The sequence below is a fragment of the Bemisia tabaci genome, chromosome 9 (genome assembly GCF_918797505.1).
Source record: "Bemisia tabaci chromosome 9, PGI_BMITA_v3".
NCBI lineage: Eukaryota > Metazoa > Arthropoda > Insecta > Hemiptera > Aleyrodidae > Bemisia > Bemisia tabaci.
The window spans coordinates 38,033,212-38,055,812 of record NC_092801.1 but is presented as its reverse complement, the minus strand read 5'-3'; the positions used below and the strand labels follow the sequence as shown (position 1 = coordinate 38,055,812).

At 42.4% G+C, this 22,601-nt stretch overlaps 1 protein-coding gene across 3 annotated transcripts in view; it reads right to left on the bottom strand.

Moving 5' to 3' along the window:
• The window catches only part of chm (lysine acetyltransferase chameau), a 95,276-nt gene that overhangs the window by 34,110 nt on the left and 38,565 nt on the right, over window positions 1-22,601 (bottom strand). For all 3 annotated transcript variants that reach the window (XM_019061277.2, XM_019061278.2, XM_019061279.2), the window contains one exon: window positions 11,970-12,063. In XM_019061277.2, the coding sequence (XP_018916822.2) occupies window positions 11,970-12,063 (94 nt within the window). The remainder of the gene's footprint in view (window positions 1-11,969; window positions 12,064-22,601) is intronic.

Sequence of the window (22,601 nt, the reverse complement as noted above, 5' to 3'; positions counted from 1 at the left end):
GTAAGAAAACGTAACGTGTGTTGCTGAACAACGTAAGAAAATGTAACGTGTGTTGCTGAGCAACGTAAGAAAACGTAACGTGTATTGCTGAGCAACGTAAGAAAACGTAACGTGTGTTGCTGAGCAACGTAAGAAAACGTAACGTACATTGCTTAGCAACATTAAAATTTGAAGTGAAAGTCTTCTGGAAGGGGGAGTGGGCATATGATAGTAATTTAAATTCTGAGGGGGCAGGTTCCCCTGGCTCTTGCTGTTGAATCCCTCTCTGTAAGCTGATGAAGTTCGAAAAACACGATGGACAAAACATGTTCACAGAACATCGGCACTTTCGCGACACGTCGCTCAACGTCTAGCAAAAAGGGCGGTCATCAGTTGAGCGTTGAAAGAAAAAGCTCTCACCATCTCCGATGGAGGGTCCCTTTGTCTCCGGAAGACACATTATCCCGAACGCTGACGCTCGCAAAACGCCCGATCACCCAGGCTAAGGAAGAACGCCGTACGAACATCCGAGAGTTGCCAAATTTCCTTCGGTAAAATGATTATTTTTAAAGAAAAGTCATGGATATTTTTCCTTGAAATTTTCAGGAACTTCATGTGAGATTGCGAAGAAAATGGAGATGTTGCATGTGTGAGGAATTTGCGATTTGACTGTTGATTCTTATGTAAAAGTTCGCGAGAAACACAATGGTGCCACTGGTTTTCTCTGAAATCGACTCCCAAGCTCAAAAAAAGCTCTCAAAGTTGAGGCCAAAATGGAGGGGATATCCCACCCTACCCTGAGAGGCCACGTCTACATCAAGACAAACTCTCCATGCAAAGATAGGGAGCAAATACATTAGTAGTGATGCCCTGTTTTCAGTTTTGGAGTCCCCAAATAAAGTAGCAGCCCTGTCAATGTATTTGCTCCCTATCTTTGCATGGAGAGTTCGTCTTGATGCAGACGTGGACTCTCAGGATAGCGTGGGATATCCCCTCCATTTTGGCCTCAATTTGAGAGCTTTTTTTGAGCTTGGGAGTTGATTTCAGAGAAAACCAGTGGCACCATCATGTTTCTCGCGAACTTTTACATAGAATCAACAGTCAAATCGCAAATTCCTCACACATGCAACATCTCCATTATCCGAAAAATTGGAAGGAAAATAATAAGTTTACCAAGAAATCCGTGTTTTATCAAAGGTAATTTGGCAACGCCTGAAGGTTCATACGACGTTTTTCCCAGGCACGGCGGCAGGGGCGACCAGACGAGACTATCGATTTGGCGACAACGCAACCGCAAAACGTAACTCCGCGTTGTGTCCGTTCTGCACCCCTTCGGCAGACACCCCCCACCCCCTCCCTTCGCGAAACCCCCCTTCCTCCTCCCCACCCCGTCCGGCCGCCGGGAGCGTCGGTGCGAGCCGGGCTGTCTGCGGATCCGCGAATGCGAATGTGGATCTCCCTTTGAGTAACCTTTGACCTCCGCCTTTGCCCATTCAAGGGGTAGTCGATACGAGTGAGTCCGGACGAGCCTTTGATCATCAAAAGGACGTATTTCTATCAAACGGAACCATGTGCATTGAGACGTGAGCCCTGAGACCCATAAGAATACATGCACAACACTGCCGTGCTAGGGAAAAACGCCGTATGAACCTTCAGGCGTTGCCAAATTTCCTTTGATAAATCACGAATTTCCTGGTAAACTTATGAATATTTTCCTTCTAATTTTTCAGATGATTTTGTTCGCAATTTCAACTAAAGTCCATGAAAATTTCTAGGAAAAATATTCATAACTTTCCTCAAAAATAAACATTTAATTGAAGGAAATTTGGCAACTTGGCAATTTGCCATTTAAACGAATGGAAAATGATCGACTGTCGCGTGCTCGCAGCGGAAACTTTAACGATCGATTCTTTACCACGGCTTGGATGAGGAAATATCGATGATCGATTTTTAACTCTCGATATAGGCCTTTTGAAGCCGAGTCGTCTTAAAAAGGGAAATATCGAAACAAGGACGGTAATAGCTTTCGCCGGAATGTAGAATGTCTCCGGCGTCCCCATTATGAAAACCACTATTAGCTACTTCATTTTCGGAGTGAAAAAGGGCAATCAAGCGAGGGGTGAAAACTTTCCTTGTTTGCTCTTTACTACTTGCAAATTGTAGCAATTTCGGAGAGAAAATGCGATTTTCACCGCAATTTTCGAGCGCTCTAACGCGGGCCTCCCTCCGCATTTATTCGCGAGCTCAGACACGCAGCCGCAGTCCCTACTCCGCCTAATCTTTGAAAAGCGTTATACACGTAACCCTGTCTACACAGGGCAAAAAAATTCAAGTGATTATCATTACTACTAAAAATATGACCGAAAAATGTGTTGTCTGTTACAGCGACTAAACTAATCCACTTATCGTGAAACCACCCTTCAGTTTTTCAATTTTTTGCACGTTTTTTCAAAGTTCGATTTTCCCCCGGCAAGGATTTGTTACCGTAACGCTGACTCAACCCCCCCCCCCCCCCCCCAAGTGCGAACGGCCACTTTATGCACACGACTCTGCTTTCCAGATGATTCACTGGATTCGCGGGGATTTTCCCGTCGGGGTCAATGTCACTCCGTCGCTCAGCGGGAGGAGCGGTCGACAACCCTCGTGGCATGTCGACTGCAACAGGGGAGGGAAACGAGAAAGAAGAAAAAACAACCGGGAGAAAAAGCAGGGTTCTCCACCACAGCGCACCCGTTGTTGCAACTTTCATGTCTTCCCGACGCCTGTTAATAGCGCCGGAATCAAAGGAACACCTGAGACAGCCTTGCCATATTGAACTGTACTGTGGAGTTCTGCCGTACTAAGGAAGAACGCCGTATGAACATTCGAGAGTTGCCAAATTTCCTTCGATAAAATTGTCATTTTTGAGGAAAATTATGAATATTCTTCCTTGAAATTTTCAGGAAAGTTAGATGAAATTGCAAAAAGCAAAAGTATCTGCAAAATTGGGAAAAAATACTCATACGTTTACCAGAAACTTCTCATTTTATCGAAGGAAATTTGGCAACGCCTCGAGGTTTATACGGCGTTTTTCCTTAGCACGGCAGAGTTAGGCACTACAATTTCTGGCTCATCCGAGAAAAAAAGAAAAAGTATGTGCATTGGGAAATTAATGGTACATACGTTGTTTCTAAACTGAGCTATAAATTGCAGTTGATGGTTGCAAACTGTAGTCTAATTGGACTTTAATTTGTGACGAAGCGAGGTGGAGAAACGGTGCTGGGCCCACGCCATTTCGCGGGGAAAACAAGGCCAAGAAGTTCGAAAAATTATAATGAGAGTTAAAAATACATTTTTTAACTACAATGAGCGCCCTATGTCTTCTTTGTCTGTAGCTTTGTCTATCAATCTCAATAATCAGCCCGCAGGACTTGATGGTCGCGGTGCGCGATTTTCCCGCGCCCCGAGCGACGAACGGCCGGAGGGTGGCGACGGATCACACCCTCAACCCTTCCGGAACCGAGACGGTCGTCGCGACGCACAGTGGGTCGAGCCGATCAGAGAGTTCCGACATTAAATTTTTGACTACAACTCCAAAATTTGATCTTTATTTCGTCACATTTTAAATATTATCGGATGATCCCAGAAGAAAATTTCACGAGGAAACCAACGACACCAGTTTAAGAACCTCAAAGTTCTGTATAAACCGGACTTATGAGCGTTTAAAGTTTCCAAATTTTGTCCGACTTCCCCCATCGATTCGATCCACTGCGCAGCGAAGCGGGTGCGCGGGGGCGGTGCACACTAGAGCGAGTCGATTAGAGAGGTCGAACATAACATTTTTGACTAAAACTGCGAATTTTGGTGTTTATTTCGTCACATTTCAAAGTTAAAGGGGTGCTTCTGGAGGGACAATTCACGAGGAAACCAATAAAACCACTTTTTGAATCTCAAAATTCTGTATAAACGGAGTTATGAGCGTTTAGAGTTTCCGAATTTTGTCCGACCTCCCCCATCAATTTGATCCATTGTGCGACAAGCGGGAACGCGGGGGAGGCAGCGGCGGCGCACACTGGATCGAGGCAATTAGAGAGGTCGGACATGGCATTTTTGACTAAAACTGATAATTTCGGTTTTTATTTAGTCACATTTTGTATTGTAAGAGGTGCTTAAAGAAGAAAATTTTACGAGGAAACCAACGGAACCAGTTTTAGAACCTTGAAGTTTTGTATTAACCGGGTTATAAGCGTTTAAAGTTTCCAAATTTTCTCCGACCTCTCCTATTGACTGGACCCAGTGCGCGGCGGCGAGCTCGCCCGGTTCGATAAACTGCTGTGGCGCGCTAAACGCGGAAAAATAACACGGCGGCTGTAATTACGATCTTTCGTCACTAATTACAGGAGTCGATCCTTCGTTTAATAGCTCCGATGCCACGTCTCGCGTCTCGTGAGGAAACCCTCGCTCTCAGTGGCGCGGCGTGCTTTGCGATAAATCGATTGATCGGCCGTTTAAACCTATGTATAAGTATCGATAAACAGGGTGTCACTTTAATAATCGATTATTTACCACAGCTTCAAATGGGGAAATATCGACAGATCGCAAAGCACCCCACGCCACTGCTCGCTCTTTTAATTAAGGAGCGTCTCGTCCCCGTCGATTCGGAACTTGGAGGATCCTAATTACTCAGATACGCCAGGAGACCGTCACACTGAAAAAAGATTCTCGGCGTTTTTACCAAGGTCAGTTGGTACCTTTACCATCTCACTTTTTTTTACCAATTTTGGTAATTTTACCGAGACAGACTGGTAAGCTTACCTGAAAACCGGTATTTTTACTGTTTTTTCCAGGTAAGAATACAACTTTTATTGGTAATCAATTCCCGGTAACTTTGCCATTTTATCTCGGTAATTCTACCACAGTCGAAAAAAATATTGGCGTTTTAACCGGGGTCCAGTAAAATTACCGAGGAGGTTCAATAATTTTACCGAGATTTCTCGGTAAAATTACCGATTCCATAAATGGTAATTTTGCCAAGAATAAGCTGGGTTCAAATAGAACCCTGAATTCTTGGTAAGTTTACCCTTTTCTTAGTAAATACACCGAGATTTTTTTTTCAGTGCTCGGATACGCGAGGAGACTGTCATGCCGAGGAAAAACGTCATAGACAAAAACACTGCCATAAGGAGGACCTCCGTATGAGCCTATGGACATTGACTGATTTAAGATGCCTTCTAAAACTTACTGGGGAAAAAATTTGTTTTTCTTTTTTGCTGTAACTTTTCAGTACTTTCCCAAAAATTTCAGTGCCTCCTCAACAGAGAAATTCTGTTCTCTCTTGGAACCCTTCTATGTGACGCGATGGGCCTGTTGCAAGCTTCAGCTTGAGCAAAGGTTTTTTTGAAGAGTTTTTTTTTATTACATATTATCCGAGTGAGAATTTTTAGCCTTGTGTCCACTCGTCAAAATGGCGTCAAAATGGAAGCCTTGGAAGCTCCAAGTGAATCGATAAATGCGATCGGTTCGCGATTGTGATTAAAAAAGAGTCGCGGCCCTCAATTTTGAGTTGCAACACTCATCAATCACATCAAGTCTTGACTTAGAGCCACTTATCGCTGAAATCGATTCACTTTGAGCTTCCATTTTACGCCATTTTGACGAGTGGGGACAGAGCTATTGATACTTAACCTACGCATTGTTTGAAAAATCCCTATTTGACAGTATGCCTGCGACTGATAAGCCCTGTGTCCACTCGTCAAAATGGAAGCTTAAAGTGAATCGATTTCAACGATAAGTGGCTCGAAGTCGGGACTTGATGCGATTGATGAGTGTTGCAACTCAAATTAGAGCGGCGCGACTCTTTTTTGATCATCGATCGCAAACAGATCGTTTTTATCGGTTCACTTTGAGCATCCATTTGGACGCCATTTTGACAAGTGGAGACAACTATAGTATGTGCCTGCGACTGAGACGCAGATCTTGAGCCCTGGTTAGACGATCAAATTCCCGAACCAATTACCATCAAAGTGTCGGGAGTCATCAGTCTTAAACTCATTAATTTTCTTAATTTTAAAATGAAAACTTGGCAGAAATGTTTCCTGTGACAGGAAATGATGATGAGTGGTGGCACTCCATTCTGGTCTTACTTAGAAAAAATAAGTGCGGCCCGTCAAAATTTGATGGTAGATGGTGACCATCAGTCATCAGCATGTCTGCTTCGATCGGCATTGGTTCGAAATTTGATCGTCTATCCAGGGCTAAAGTAAAATCAGAATGGAGTGCCACCATTCATCATTTCTGGCCACAGGAAACATTTCTGCCAAGTTATCATTTTAAAATTAAGCAAATTAATGAGTTTAAGACTGATGACTCCCGAAACTTTGATGCTACTTTGATCGGAATTGGTTCGGGAATTTGATCGTCTATCCAGGGCTTTGTTCGTCAAACAGATCGACCAAAACGTTGCTCATCAGTCACCGGTCACCAAGCGGCTCATCTCATGTCGATCGCTCGGAATACAACTCGGAGGCCATTAGTACAGGACATGTAAAACAATTTGTCTCCGTAGCGAGCGTGTCATCGGCAGCAATTACACGGAGTTTTGCAGCCGGAGCGTCGAGAGGCATCCCTCGCTTGCGACGTTGCCACAGCTGAAAAACCGGGAAAAAGGCGGCTGAAGGGACTGTGGTGCCCGGGAAGGGACACGAGGGTCGGCAGCGGTGCCCCGCGGTCAAAGGGCCGCGGCGGGACCCACACTGCGTACAAGGCTACAAAAGGGCCATTACAGGAAGTAGATCAACCCTTTGAATTCGGTAATCGAGTGATTAATCGAGCGGGCGTTGATTGGTGAGTGCTCCGGGCACCGGTGGACTCACCAATCAACGGCCGACGCCACGGGTTTCCGTTGTCCGTCGCATTGTATATGTCGAAGGCAAATAGTCAAATTAGGCATTTTGTCAAATGCCTAGGCAGATACTCAAATTTTCAATGTTTACGAGATTTTTTATGTTTTCATTATTACCTCTCTAATGGAGATGTTGCATGTGTGAGGAATTTGCGATTTGACTGTAGTTTCTTATGTAAAAGTTCGCGAAAAACACGATGGTGCCACTGGTTTTCTCTGAAATCATCTCCCAAGCTCAAAAAAAGCTCTCAAGTTGAGGCCAAAATGGAGGGGATATCCCACGCTATCCTGAGAGTCCACCTCTACATCAAGACTAACTCTCCATGCAAAGATAGGGTGCAAATACATTAGCAGGGTTGCCGTGTTTTCAGCTTTGGAGTCCCCAATTAAAGTGGCAGCCCTGTCAATGTATTTGCTCCCTATCTTTGCACGGAGAGTTTGTCGTGATGTAGACGTGGACTCTCAGGATAGCGTGGGATATCCCCTCCATTTTGGCCTCAACTTGAGAGCTTTTTTTGAGCTTGGGAGTTGATTTCAGAGAAAACCAGTGGCACCATCGTGTTTCTCGCGAACTTTTACATGAGAATCAACAGTCAAATCGCAAATTCCTTACACATGCAACATCTCCATTGAATCAGTGAGAACGAAAACACACCAACTCGAAAAAATGAAAATAATCAAGACTCACACAAAACTACACAGTAGTTGAAGCAGTTAGTATGTGAAAAATAATTTTGTTGCCGAAAGACAAGTACTTCAGGTCACTTTAAAAGTCCAAGTTGGAACAGATGCGCTAACTTAAATGACCTTTACGAAAACTGACTCTCTTCAATGAAAATTGAGTATTTTTGAGGTACCGAGTTGGTGTGTTTTGGTTCTCACTGATTCAATTTTTAAATCTTACGAGATTTTTTATGTTATCACAATTACCTCTCTAATTTTCAATATTTTGAGCCTAAAAATCCGTTAAAGTACAAACTGTCATTTTATTCCGCGTTCAAGTGTGCTCCTCATAATGCTTCAACCGCCCAAATTGTGAAAACTTTTTATTTTACGAAATGCTGCTTGTTTCGAGATAACGTAAAAAAATTGTCTGGATTTAGGACTGAGTTTTTATCATTCGTTTTGGAAGAACTCAGTTTTAATAGTTTGGAATTGAACAGTTTTCTACGTCGTAGAAACGATATTGAAGCTTTCAGCGCGTTAATCAAGTTTTCCAAATTGACTTGAAGTTCACAGTTAAATGGTTTGAAAATATTGTTGAAGTGTTTTCTTTCTTTTCCTTTATTTCTATCAGGTTTTCGACAAATATTTTTTGCATGTGATTGTTTGCATTGCCTCAGAATACGAGCGAGGTTGCATAACCTGAACTAAAAAAAAAAGAGTTTAATTGGGCCGAGAGAAAAAGAAAGAGGAAAAATTTAATAATCTATTTTTTTGCCACATAGCGCTCATAATTTCAACTCGAGACTTAGGTTATTAAGTTCAAAAGAATGCCATAACTCATTCAGTTTTCGCGGTATTAACTGCACCTCGACGTTTCAGCATAAGGAAAAGCGAACACCTTTGTTCCGAAAGTATAAATTTAGCATGACCGAACCGAGTCAAGTCGGAAGGAACCAACGCACATTCTGCCTTGCTAAGGAAAAACGCCGTATGAACCGCTAGGCGTTGCCAAATTTCCTTGGATAAAACACGAATTTCCTGGTAAACTTATGAATATTTTCTTTCCAATTTTTCAGATACTTTTGCTCGGGATTTCACCTAACGTTCCTGAAAATTTCGAGGAAAAATATACATAACTTTCCTCAAAAATGAACATTTTACTAAAGAAAATTTGGCAACTCTCGAATATCGATACGGCGTTCTTCCTTAGCACGGCAGCATTGCGGTAGGAAAGATGGAGAAAGAGATTTGAAATTTTATTCATTCATCTAAAAGAATCATACCGAAAGTAGAAAATACGGTACAAAAAATCTATGATTTTGACCAACTTTAAGATAGGTACGAACTTACGTTAAAATTTACAAAACTTTCCATGAGTTTTCTTTCGTATTTTGTATTTTTTGTAATGGTAAATCATTGAAATCCCTTCCAGGGACCCATTTCAAGAATAATTATAGTACTGAATTTTACTTGGGATATACAAAAATAGTAGTATTTATGATAACACGTCACGGATTTTTTAACCTTCCTTTATCACAATTTAAACCATATGTGATTTCTTAAGAAAAGGAGCTGTTTTTGAGACAATTATGGATGCGACCTTGACAGGGTTGCCGAAGAATTTAGAAAATAATATTTCCTGACTTTTCCCTGATTTCCTCCGACACATTATGAAAAATTCCTTGACAATGGAGAATTTGCACGCAAAATTTTTATGGCTTCATCTGAGAGTGCTTAAAGAGCTAATTTTGCAGTATTTTTTATACATTTTTTCGAATATGGGACATAGTAATAGTGAGGAAAATCGATTTAAAAGTGATAGGTTGCACCACCTAAAGACGTCATCTAGCGACATTTCCCTTTCAACTACATGTTTCATCAGATTAGATCAAATTTTGTCGTATCTTCTCCAATAATTGCTTAATTTATAAACCAAGGGTATCCTACCGTGGTCAGTTCACTGAGCATTTTCTACTTTGTTAAACACGAAATTTATCAACAATTAGATACCTAAAAATTCTCCATTGAGGACATGCCACATGATAAAATAAACATAATTAGAAATAGGTTTCAGGCAAAATTTGTTGTTCAAAACCTCGGGCCCACTCCAGAAAACGAATAAAGAAGACCTGACACTTTTCCCCTGAGATTTCCCAGTATTCCCCCTGACTGTGGCAACCCTGCCTTAAGTCTTACCCCGCCGAGTAATCCGGTCCTAAAGATGAAAGAAGGTTCCTCCACGCACGGCACACATACTGCCGTGCTAAGGAAGAACGCCGTACGAACATTCGAGAGTTGCCAAATTTCCTTCGACAGAATGTTTATTTTTGAGGAAAGTTATGAATATTTTTCCTTGAAATTTTCAAGAACTTCGGGTGAAATTACCGACAAAATTATCTGAAAAATTGGAAAGGAAGTATTCAGAAGTTCACCATAAAATTCGTGTTTTAGCAAAGGGAATTTGGCAACGCCTGAAGGTTAATACGGCGTTCTTCCTCAGCACGGCAGGATATCCCTCCAAGATCTCCACGTCCCCCATTTCGGTGTGCGGTTTTATGACGCAATGCCATTGCGATTCGCGGAGATGACTCAAGGAGCTATGCGCATGGCTCGCTCGCACAAAGAACGAAAATGCCTCGACTTTCCTATGACTCATGCGTTACTTTTCTTCGGTGAGTCATCTCTCATCCGCCAACGCCACGTTCAGAGAAGGTGCTCAACGTTTTTTATCTCTTCATTTCGCGAGTGCGACGAAATACAAAATTAACTAACTGACTCTGATCAGGATTGCCCCAAATTTAGAAAATAATATTCCCTGATTCAGTGTTCGAAACTCATCTTTGAGTTTTAGGAGCCAGGTGGCGCATCAAACCCGATTTTTAAGCGCCATTGAAGATTTTTTAGGGGCCAAATTGACTTTTTGCCTATTATTACGGCGCATTTAGTGGAAAGTTAGACGCGAGATGTTTTCGTAACAGAACTAGTAAGCAGCTGTAACTTGGGGAAGCCAAAAGCACTAAGAATGAAATCGTGAAGAATAGAACAAGCAAGCTTTCACTTGTAGTGCTGACAATTCTGAGTTTTTTCAATTCAAATAGATTTGTTTTTCTTTCTTTATGTGCTGTGAAAATCCAGATTTTAGGGGGCAATTTTTAGGGGCCACGTTGGCGCAGAGCCTTCATTTTTTAGGCGCCATGGCCAAGTTTTTAGCGCATTTGGCGCCTGTGAATTTCGAGCACTGTCCCTAATGTTTCCCTGATTCCCCTGACACAATTTGGTGAAATTCCCAGACGATTGAAGGCATGCCAGATAGTAAAAAGACACAATTAGGAATAGTTTTCGAGCAAAATTCGTTGTTTGCAATGTCAAACCCATTCTAAAAAGCAAATAAAGGTGACTTGCTAATTTTTCCATGACATTTCCCTGACTTTTTTAAAATTCCCTGACATTTCCCAGGATTTCCTGACGGTGGCAACCGCAACCCTGTCTGATTCAGTTGCTGTAGTGGTTGTAGGGAGCCGAGGGTCAAGAGCAGTTAAATTTATTTTTTAGTTCAAGGAAACGATTCAAATTTTTTCCTTTGGAAAAAATCTTCTTTTTCATCGTAGATTTATCTGAACTTTCGAGATTAATTAATTAACTGAGATTGAAATGGCCTAGCGTCGGATGAGAAAACTGCAGAAAATTTCGAGGAATAAAGTAGCGTACAAGTATACATTAAACTTCTATTTCCGAGGATAGTCATCGATCTGTCACCTTCTTAAAGAAAGACGAAACGTCATTTCTAAATGAAATTTTGTCTGGATTTTCTCAACTCGTTGTTTTCTAATGTAATCTTCTTACAAAATTGCATGCTGCATTTTCACAATCTCTAAAAATAGGTTAAAAAAACAAATAAGACTAATAATTGGACGTATTTCTGCCAAATGGAACTATGTGCATTAAGACATGAGCCCTGAGACCCATAAGAAAATATGCATAACAGGGCTCACATCATAAAGCACAAAGTTCTGTTTGGCAGAAATACGTCCAATTCTGAATGAAAGCGAGGATAATATCTCTTTTTCATCTTTTTTTCCAAATCATGGATAACGATGATTCTTTAAATTAGACTTACTGACACTATTCGTCGATTTTTCAACAAATGGCGCATCTTCCAGGGTGCGTACTGTAAAACACGGGTTTACTATAGCCCCTTGATGAATTCAAGGCTTAAAATACTACTATTGAACCTCCTGTGGACCTGCTATTGCCTATCGCGAGAATTGAAGGCGAAACGCTTATCCTTCATTTACTTCCATTCTGAAAAATCTTTGAAAGCAATCTTCCGAGATAGACAATTTAAAACACACACCGCAATGAATGAATGAGGTATCCCGAAGGAAAAGATGACAATGAGCACACAACTGAAATAAAATGTAATAGAAGAATTGAGAATACTTACTAAAATCTATTAGGAGTCTTCCGAAACCCTGCCGTTGATAGGGCGGAAGAGTAAGGATACAGGATACATTGTAGTTTAAAAACGAATTCTTCTCCTGTGAACAAAACGAAAAATTCGAGATGAGTGAAGCTTCAAGTGACAATGAATCTAATACGAACGAAAATAGAGGAGCCATTTTTCATCGAAACACGCTCGACGAAATGAAAAATGAAACCTCGTGACACTCGCAATTCAGACGAGAATTCCGCCGTCCTAAGGAAGAACGCCGTATGAACCTTCAGGCGTTGCCAAATTTCTTTTAGCAACACACTAATTTCTTGGTTGACTTATGAATATGTTCCTTTCAGATTTGCAGAGAATTTTGTTCGTATTTTGTTCTGAAGTTCCTGAGACTTTCTACTTTTTCCCTGACCCTTTCGACATTTTCCCTGACTATTGAGAATATGCCGTAAGACCAAAACCATATGATTTGAAACAGTTTTCAGGCAACATATTGTTCTAGACGTCAAATCGATTATAGAGAGCGTGTAAAAGTAAATTAATACTTTTTCTCTGACTTTTTACAAACCCCTGGCATTTCCCGGTTTTCCCTGACTGCACTGGAAAAGAAAACACATTGGATCTAGAGTCCAGACTCTTGAAAACATTGACAAGAAAAAGGACTCTTAAAAGCTTAAATCAAAAGGAAATCCGCTCATATTAAGAGGCTTGGTTCTTGATTTAGGCTTAAATCTGATTGAATGAAGAGTATTTTTTCTTGTCGATGTTATTAAGGGTCTGAACTCTGGATCCAATGTGTTTTTTTTTCCAGTGTGCGGCAACCCTGACATTATGATTAATCTATTAATGAAGATTTATGCCACGGGAGATCATCAACAAACAATCAAAACCGAACTTTCAATCGCCAACTGGTCGAATATCGCAAATCCCGCGGTATAATTCGTCGGCCTCCAGACATAAGGGCGTAACAACATTTCGCTATGCACCCTGTCGTCCATATAACCTAATGCTTTCCCGGGCTCATCTCAAATTGCACTTGCGCCCTTTTGTCACAACAAATTCCTGGCCGGATCCCTGGTTCGGAGTCGTTAGTCGTCTGCGTGTCAATTCCAAATCCCAATCCAATCCTCCGGCGAAAACTTCCGTTTACCCGCGGCCCGGGGAGGGGGGCCGGGGGGGGGGGGGTATCTTGAGTTTCTGTCCGAACGCTCCGATGAACTGGCGTTTGCACTTCGTCTCGTTCGTGACTGTTTGTATAATTCCCATCTTTCCCAGTTTTCCCGACCCCGACTGGCCCACCCCGCCGTCGCACAGTGGAACGAGTCAATTTAGAGAGGTCAGACATGAAATGTTTGACTAAAACTAAAAATTTTGATGTTTATTTCGTCACAGTTTAAATTTCAATGGTTGCTTTTAGAGGAAAATTTTACGAGAAAACCAATGGAACCACTTCCACAACCTCAAAATTTTGTAGGAATGGAGTTACAAGCTTCTAAAGTTTCCAAATTTTGTCCGACCTCGCCTATTAACTCCATCCACTGTGCGTCGTCGAGCTATGCTCCTTTGTCGCTTCGTGCTCTAAATTTTTAAAATGTAGATGGACGAAAAAATTTGATGGGAATAAAGATTACTCAAATCGGACTTTTTTTGTAATCTTTGATCAACCCATTGCCGAATTCCTGTCTCCGTCCCCTCTCTCACCCCCATTTGTTCCTTGCCGTACCCCAAATTCCCCGGTCCATTCCAATTTTCATAATGTTTGCAATTGGTGAAGATGTGATCTTTATTCCCGTTTATGACACTGTGAAGGTCTAAAATAGAATCAATCAGAAATGGATTGGCATTGTCTTTGCTCTCAGTATAGAGGGACTCTAGCTGACACAAAATAAGTTGAGATTTTTTGACCTGACCACATCAAAACTGAATGAAATTTGGCACACTTCTCCTGTTCGCTGAGCTAAGTTGACAAACATAAATTTTAAATTATTTTGAGTCAGGATTTTTCGCGGCATGACCGACTTTCGGACAAAATTCTGTGCGACTTAATTGACCCCTTTCCGAGATATTTCAATTTTTGACTTTAAAAGTTTTTGACGAAAAAATTTGAATTTGCATTTTTCCCCCTGGCTCGGATTTGTGACGTGCCGCTAGACTTGACCCCCTCCCCCTTTGAAACACACCGTAACGCTGGCTCAACCCCCCCCCCCTCCCCCCTTAAGTGCGTTACGTAATTCTTGAACGACCCCTTACGTGCGACAGACCCATTTACGTTAGACAAAATCGTCATTTCAGCTCTTGTAAACGCTTACACTGCCGTGTTAAGGAAGAACGCCGTATGGACATTCGAGAGTTGCCAAATTTCCCCGGATGAAGCATGTATCTTTAACGAAATCTATGTATATTTTTCCTAAAAGTTTTCAGGTGATTTAGATTAAATTGCGAACAAAATTGCCTAAAAAATTGGGAGAAAAATAAATACAATTTCCCCAATGAATTCGTATCTTTCCGGAGGAAATTTGGCAACGCTTGGAGGTTCATACGGCGTTTTTCCATAGCATGGCAGCACAAGGGACCAATCCCCGGGCAGAGGAAAACGAAAGATCCGATTAGGCAGACGCATGGGCGTTCTCCGCTCAGGTGGAATAGGTACAGCGCCACGGACGACGGGGTCACGGCCCTCAATAACGCAGCCAAGAAATCCGATTAGAAATTAGCGCCGGACGCGGGCGCCGACGCAACCTAGCAGAACAATCAATGCAGAACGCAGCGGTGCACGGCGGGTTGCATAACGCGGGCCGGGCGGGGGTCGTAATCTGGCCCGGGCGGGCATTCCCATCCCCGTCCGTATCACACACGATCGAACACGCCGACCGAAAAACAAACGCAACCCGCAGAACAAACATGCTTTGCAGGTTGCCCGGCCGGGGAGGCAGGCGTCGCGCGTCGCGCCGGCCTCTAAGCCGCCGCCGTCGCGACTAATGCAGACTCGACGATAACGATGGCGCACAAAGGGTCCGCTTGAACGAAATTCTGGGGAAAATATTCAAACGAATGGATTGCTGAATCGCTTGGAGGTTTTGTAGATGTCTGAAGTTTGACGACTTTCGTGTTTAAGTGGAATATTTGCTCAAATTCGGACAAAATTTCCTTGATGAGAGATTACATTGGGAAAAAGGAATTCAGAAAGTGGTTAAAAGATGAAAAGCCTTGAAATTACCGGAGAAAATGTACATTCCCAGGGTGGCCAGCAAAATTTCATTTAATCATTCCCTGACTTTTCCCGGACCTTTCATGAAATTCTCTAACTTTGTTACGATAACATAAGGGCACTAAATTAATGCGGTCAAAACGTTGGCACAACAACAGCGTGTCTACTTTTTTTCATTTTGGAAAATCCTGATTTTCCTGATTTTTGACTGCTAAATCCTGATTTCATAATTTTTTCAAATCCTGATCAAATCCTTATTTTTTGCGAAGAAAAATTGTGAGAAAAATTGGCGAATTTAACTTCGCAAAAACAGCTCGATGAAAAATCCGATTGGGCGGCCGACTTTTCTCAAATCCTGATTTTACGACCGATTTTTCCTCAAATCCTGATGAAATCTGGATTAAATCCTGATTGACCTCAAATTCTGATAAAATCGGGGAAATGGGGGAAATCCTGATGCTAGACACCCTGAACAAAGTGTTCAACTGGCCCGTTACGGATCCGATTTTTACGTGGAACCTGGCTCCACAAAAAATTTCCTGGTTTTTCCCTGATTTTTTTCAATCGAGTTGCGTTCCCTGACTTTTCCAGGTTTTCCCGGTCACTAGCCACCCTTAGTTGGAGATCAAGGATATGTGTTGTTTTAGTGATCAGTGGATGTGCCAGAAATCCCCTGGCTTTTACTGCCGAGAACCCTGCAATTCATATGAAACATTATTATTAAAATTAATAGACAAAGCTACAGACAACGAAGACAGGAGTATGGTAGGATCCCATTGATGGAAGCGGGTTGTTGCAATGGACAAATGAGGTAGGTAACACACTAAGTAACGGCAACTCACGAGAGACCCCATAGTTAGTTTCTCTCTTAGTCATAATTTTCTCTTTTACAAGGTTGCCACAAAATTTAGAGAATGAAATTCCCTGACATTTCCCTGAATTCCCTGACACATTTGAGTAAAATTCCCTGAAAAATGAAATACGCAATATGGCAAAAAAGACATAATTTGAAATAGTTTCCAAGCAAAATGTGTTGTTCTAAACGTCAAATCCATTCTAAAAAGATAATATACGTAAATTTACAGTTTTTCCCTGACACTTTCGTTATTTTCTCTGACATGTCCAGGTTTTCCCCGACTTTTTAAAATTCCCTGAAATTCCTCGGTTTTCCCGGTATTCCCTGACTGTGCCAACCCTGCTCTTAGTCTATAGGAGCCACCCATGTCAACCAATAGGCTCGCTCCATACTTCTCGTGTCTTCTTTGTCCATCACTTTGTCTATCAGGGTCAATAATCAGCCCACTGACCTCCCGCATCCTACCATTCCGACATTCCGTCAAGTCCGCGACCCTGATCCAAAAAAGTGCTCAGCTGACCCACCGCGCGGCGTCGTCGGCGGCGGTTTCGGGGGTATGATTCCGGGTTGGGGTAGGTCGTGCGGGGGTGCGGGGCCGGGGGCGCGGGGCGCTGTTCAATACTGACGTCTCGCCGCTGAATAATACAGACGCCCGGCGCTGCGCCGCCGCCGCCGCTCGGAAAAGCCCCCTCGCCGCCCGGGGGGGGGGGGGGTCGGCGAGTTTCCCGCGCTCCCCCCTCTCCCGGCGGCGCCCCGGAAAACCCGACTGCGGAGCCGGCTCCCCGGTGTCTGTCTCATCTCGCCCGGGTGGCGGATTCCCCGACGCCGCGGCGCACAGTGGACCGAGTTGCAAGTCAGATCGGATATCAGAGTCCTGAGTCCAGACTCTTGAAAACATCGACAAGAAAAAGGACTCTCGATTCAATCGGATTTAAGCTTAAATCAAAAGGAAATCCGCTCAAATTAAGAGGCTTGGTTCTTGATTTAAGCTCAAATCTGATTGAATCGAGAGTATTTTTTCTTGTCGATGTTTTTAAGAGTCTGGACTCTAGATCCAATGTGTTTTTTACCCAGTGGGGTGCCTACCAGTTGTGAAAAACTAAAATTGGGGACTTTCGGGGACTTTTAGGGGAGTTTTTTCAAGAAAATCAGGGACTTTGTTTCAGGGATAATCAGGGTGTCTACCAGTTGTGAGAAACTAAAATTAGGGACTTTCGGGGATTTTCAGGGAAGCTTTTTCAAGAAAATCAGGGACTTTGTTTCGGGGATAATTAGGGTATCTACCAGTTGTGAAAAACTAAAATTGGGGACTTTCAGGGGAGTCTTTTCAAGAAAATCAGGGACTTTTTTCAGGGATAATCAGGGTGTCTACCAGTTGTGAAAAAGATTCACAACTGGTCGAGTTCCAACTGTCCAGTTGGAAAATGTCCAAGATTCGCCTGATGAAAATTCAATTTGCGAAGAGAAATTTGGCAACGTTGAAAAGTAGTTAGGCTCTTTCTCGAGGGACACTGTGCGGCGATACGACGCGGCTAGACGGCGGGAAGATCGTCTCCCGGCGCGTCTTTGGCATTCGGATTTTCGGGGCCGCGTTGTCCAATTTAGACTTAACTTCCAGGGGTGGATCTGACTCAAGGTTTTTTTTTTTTTTTTAGTTTTAAATTATTCACATGCAGTCGTTCAATGTCGGATTCAGAGTGACTTTGAGGGGGGAGGATTTGATGATGTCCAATTGGGGGTTGACCCCCAGAGCAAGGGTGGTCTGAGGGGTCTCAAAAAAATAGCCCCTCCCAGATTGCAGGGTGTCTACTAAAACAGGCTGGCCAACAATCAGGGCTTATTTTTCAGTCCATTCCCGAGAATTTCAGTACCTACTTAACGGAGAAATTCAGCCCTTTTTCATAACCTTAATTTGACGAAATTCGGAAATTTTCAAAAATTTGAATTTCTTGCTCCAATTGCGACAAAAATGAGAAATATACCGAATCGTCTTGTGAAATTTCAGCACTTTTTCGGTACTCCAGGACCGCCCCTGAAAAATCAGTACTATTTCCGGACTTCCGGAGAATTCCGAACTTGTAGACACCCTGGATTGAATTATAAGCAGTTTTGGCATACAATTTGTGAATTATTCAGGTTGAAAATTGACAAGCAATACCTCTCCCAGAGAAATTTAAGTTTGGTAGATGACCTTTTTTATTTCTGCGGTATTGGGTAACCTTTGGTTTAATGAACTTGGTTAAATAATTCTGAAGTTCTGTCTTGACACCATTTCGGTAAATTTTTAGGAGAACATTTTTTTCTCTCCCTCTTTTCCTCCTTTACTCTTTTTCCCCCCTTTTCTTAGCCTCAGGGGGAAAGGGGGGCATGTCACCACCCGACTTCAAACAATATTTCCACGGTTTTTTTTTTTTTTTTTTAACCAACTTTTGCAAAATTTGGACAAAATTTCCTTGTTTAGAGAAAAAAATTATAAAAAAAGAGGCATTCGGCTGGTTAAAATACGTAAAACCTCAATACAGACCAGAAAGGGTGAACAACTTGAAGATGAGTGATATGTTTCAGTGATTAGTAGATGATTCAGAAATTCCTTGACTTTTCCCATGGGTTCCCTACCTTTCTCCGAATTTTCCCAGTCATCACGAATTCTCTGACTTTCCCTGATTTCAGGTTTTCTAGACCGCCGGCAACCCTGGTTTACGACATCCAGGGTTGCCACAGACTTTGGAAAATGAGATTCCCTGACATTTCCCTGATTTCCCTGACACATTTTGGCGAAATTCCCTGACAATTGAAGATACACCGGATTGTTAAGAGGGCATGATTGAAAATAGTTTTCAGGCAAAATTTGTTGTTCGAAACCTCAGACCCATTCTAGAAAGCAAATGAAGGTGATTTAACAAATTTTCCCTGACATTTTAGTCATTTTCCCTGACATTTCCCGGGTTTCCCTGACTGTGGCAACCCTGATTCGGTGGCTGGTTAGAAAATGACACGCCAGAAAGGGTAAACAACTTGAAGATGAGTGATATGTTTCAGTGATTTAGGATTTGAAATTTTATATTTCAGTGATTAGTAGATGATTGAGAAATTCCTTGACTTTTCTCATGGGTTCCCTACCTTTCTCCGAATTTTCCCAGTCATCACGAATTCTCTGACTTTCCCTGATTTCGGGTTTTTCAGACCGGCGGCAACCCTGGTTTACGGCATTGCAGCGGGACGCAAAACGCCCGACTCTACCCCGGCCAAAAACCTTAGTGTAGGTCAGTTAATCCCCCAGTTGCGGGAGGATCGGGGCCCGAGCTCAGACGGTAAATGTGGCGGCATGGAGTCTGCGTTTTCCGACGGGCGCCCGGGCGGGGCGGCGGGCGAAGGGCGCTCCTCACGCAGACTTGTATCCATTGTCGAATCGATGAAACCATCGACGAACTTGAAAAGGCCTATACGACCAGACACCCCCACCATCCGACCTCGACCCCCTCTCGTCTGCCTCCCCCGGCCCGTTCCCCGGGAAATAAACTTGACGCGAGTCGCTGAAAAAACATCCAAAAACCCGCGGGTGCAAATTGCTCTCGACCATATCGTCGCACCTTCCAGCCAAAGTGTCACAAGCGCCATGCGACGTTTAACAGTGTCTAGTATTTTTTAATTTTGAAAAATCCTGTTATTATTTTCCTAATTTTTCTTGGTATTTTAGAAAAAATTCCTGATATTTTCCTGATTTTTCTTGACTCCTGGCGCGGTAGGCAAAAAGCAGTAAGACTTTCTCCGCTGAGGAGATTCGCGTAAGAAACATTCCTGATAAAACGTCCGATTTTTCCGATTTTCTTGATATATTCCTGATTTTTTCCTGATCAGCCAAAATTCCTGATATTTTCCGGGTTTTCCGGTTTTTCCTGATGCTAGACACCCTGTTTTAAAAAGTTCCGCCGCCGTTTCATTGTTTCAAAGAGAAATTGTTGGTTGAATCTGCTAGAAAATTTCACAGACTCTTGTCGGCAGCACAGAAAAAATCGGTGAAATTTTCGGATTGATTTGTAGAACAATTTCTCTGTAGAAAAATAAAATGGCGGCGGAAATTTTTAAACGTCGCATGACGCTTGTGATACTTTGGCCGGAAGGTAACGACATAGCGTGAACAAATTCAGGTCATAGTTCCGCCGCCATTTTATTGTTTTAAAGAGAAATTGTTGGCTGAATCTGTTTGAAAATTTCATTGAATTTTATCGGCAGCACAAGAAAAATTCAGTGAAATTTTCCGACCGATTTGTAGAACAAATTCTCTATACAATAATAAAATGGCCGCGGACCTTTTTAAACGTCGCATGATATTTCGGCCGGAAGATGACGATATTCTGGAAGTGCCCTAAAAATGGAACTCTTGCATGAGTCAGGAATTTTCGGTTTAGGTACTGATTCCACGGTTAAATTTCGCAAAAAACGCGATGAGGCCACTGGTATTTTCTGAAGTCAACTCCAAAGCTGAAAAAAAGCTCTGAAGGTTGAGGCCGTAATGGAGGGAATATCCCGGAGTTGGTATCAAAGAAAACCAGTGGCACCATCGTGTTTCTCGCGAAATTTGAGGAAAATGAAAGTACATATCGCAAATCCCTCACGCATGTAAGAGCTCCGTTGTGGAGGCTGAGGGAATTTGTTCTCTCTCTCCCTCTCTCCCTACCCCCCATATCGCTCTTTGGAACTGTTTTTACATCTTAACTCTGGTAAAATCATGCTACTTGGCACGCACCATATTATGCTAAAATTATCCAAAAATTTAACAACATTTTTAATCAGTGTGATGTGCTGATCTTTTTGCAAAAACCCGGCGCATTGCAGAAAATTGCAGAGGCCTTCGACGAAACGCGTCATTTAAGCCAAATTTTAGTCGGGCAAGAGGAGAGGTGTTCCGAACTCTTCTTAGGCCTTCTTCAGATAACCTACTGGTCAGGATTGAAACATTTTGTTGAAACTGAAACTTAATGAAACTGAACCTAATGAAACTCATGAAACCTAACAGAGCTGCAGGGACCATGCGTAATCATAAATTTTCAACAGTCAAAATATCCGAGCTCACCACAGGACACCCGTTTGGCTATATTGTGAATTTTTGTACTTTCTCATAGTATCTAAATGGAGATGTTACATGTGTGAGGAATTTGCGATTTGACTGTTGATTCTTATGTAAAAGATCGCGAGAAACACGATGGCGCCACTGGTTTTCTCTGAAGTCAACTCCCAAGCTCAAAAAAAGCTCTCAAGTTGAGGCCAAAATGGAGGGGATATCTCACGCTATCCTGAGAGTCCACCTCTCCATCAAGTCAAGCTCTCCATGCAAAGATAGGGAGCAAATACATTAGCAGTGATGCCGTGTTTTCAGTTTTGGAGTCCCCAAAAAGAGTGGCAGCCCTGTCAATGTATTTGCTCCCTATCTTTGCGTGGAGAGTTTGTCTTGATGTAGAGGTGGACTCTCAGGATAGCGTAGGATATCCCCTTCATTTTGGCCTCAAGTTGAGAGCTTTTTTTGAGCTTGGGAGTAATTGATTTCAGAGAAAACCAGTGGCGCCATCGTGTTTCTCACGAACTTTTACATGAGAATCAACAGTCAAACCGCAAATTTCTCACACATGCAACATCTCCGTTTTTGAAAAAGCTGTAGTAAATTTGGATGATTTTAGCGATCCTGCAGCAACCCTGTTAGCGCCTACCCAGCTTCGCTATCCAGGACTTGGGACACTTCGAAGAACCGCGGGTAAGAATTTTAACCATTTCCCTGGGTGGAAAGATCACGGTTTCCTCATATGCAGTGGTGCCATTTGTTGGTACGGGAAATTATATATTTCTATAGAAAGACGTAGCTATCGTAAACACAGAAGCAGTGCTGCCATTCGGAATTAATTCCGAAATTCGGAACTTTTCAGATAATTGGAACTTTTCCCGGAATCTTCTGAATGGAGAATATTCGCATACGAATTTTTTATTGCTTCATCTGAAAGTGCTTAAAGAGCTGATTTCACGGTTTTTTTTTTATAATTTTTTTCTGATATGGAAAATATTATGAAAATAGATTTAAAATTGAGAAAATGCACCCCCTAGTGACGTCATCTGGCGGCATCTCCCATTAAAACACACGTATTTTAGCAGATTAGATGGACCGCGTTAAACAGAAAGGAACCAAGCCACATCAGCTATTGCCAACTTTAATGCGGCAATTTAATTTTTTACATGAAAACGGTTGCGCGGATTTTGGTGCAAATTTCAGTGAAAATTCTCCAAGGTACGAAGGTAATTCCTTAAAATTTTCAAAGAAATCGGAGCAAACGTTCTCTCGTAAAAAATGTAATTGCCCAGTTAAACTTGGCAATAGCTGACGTGGCTTGGTTCCTTTCTGTTAAACTCGGTCCAGATCATTTTGTCGTATCTTATCCAATAATTGCTCAATTCATGAACAAAGGGTATCCACGTGTTCAGTTCACTCAGTAGTTTTCACCTAAACACGAAGTTTATCAAACAGACACCTGCAAATTCTCTTTTCCCGGAATTTTCAGCTATTTTCGGAATTTCCTCAAAA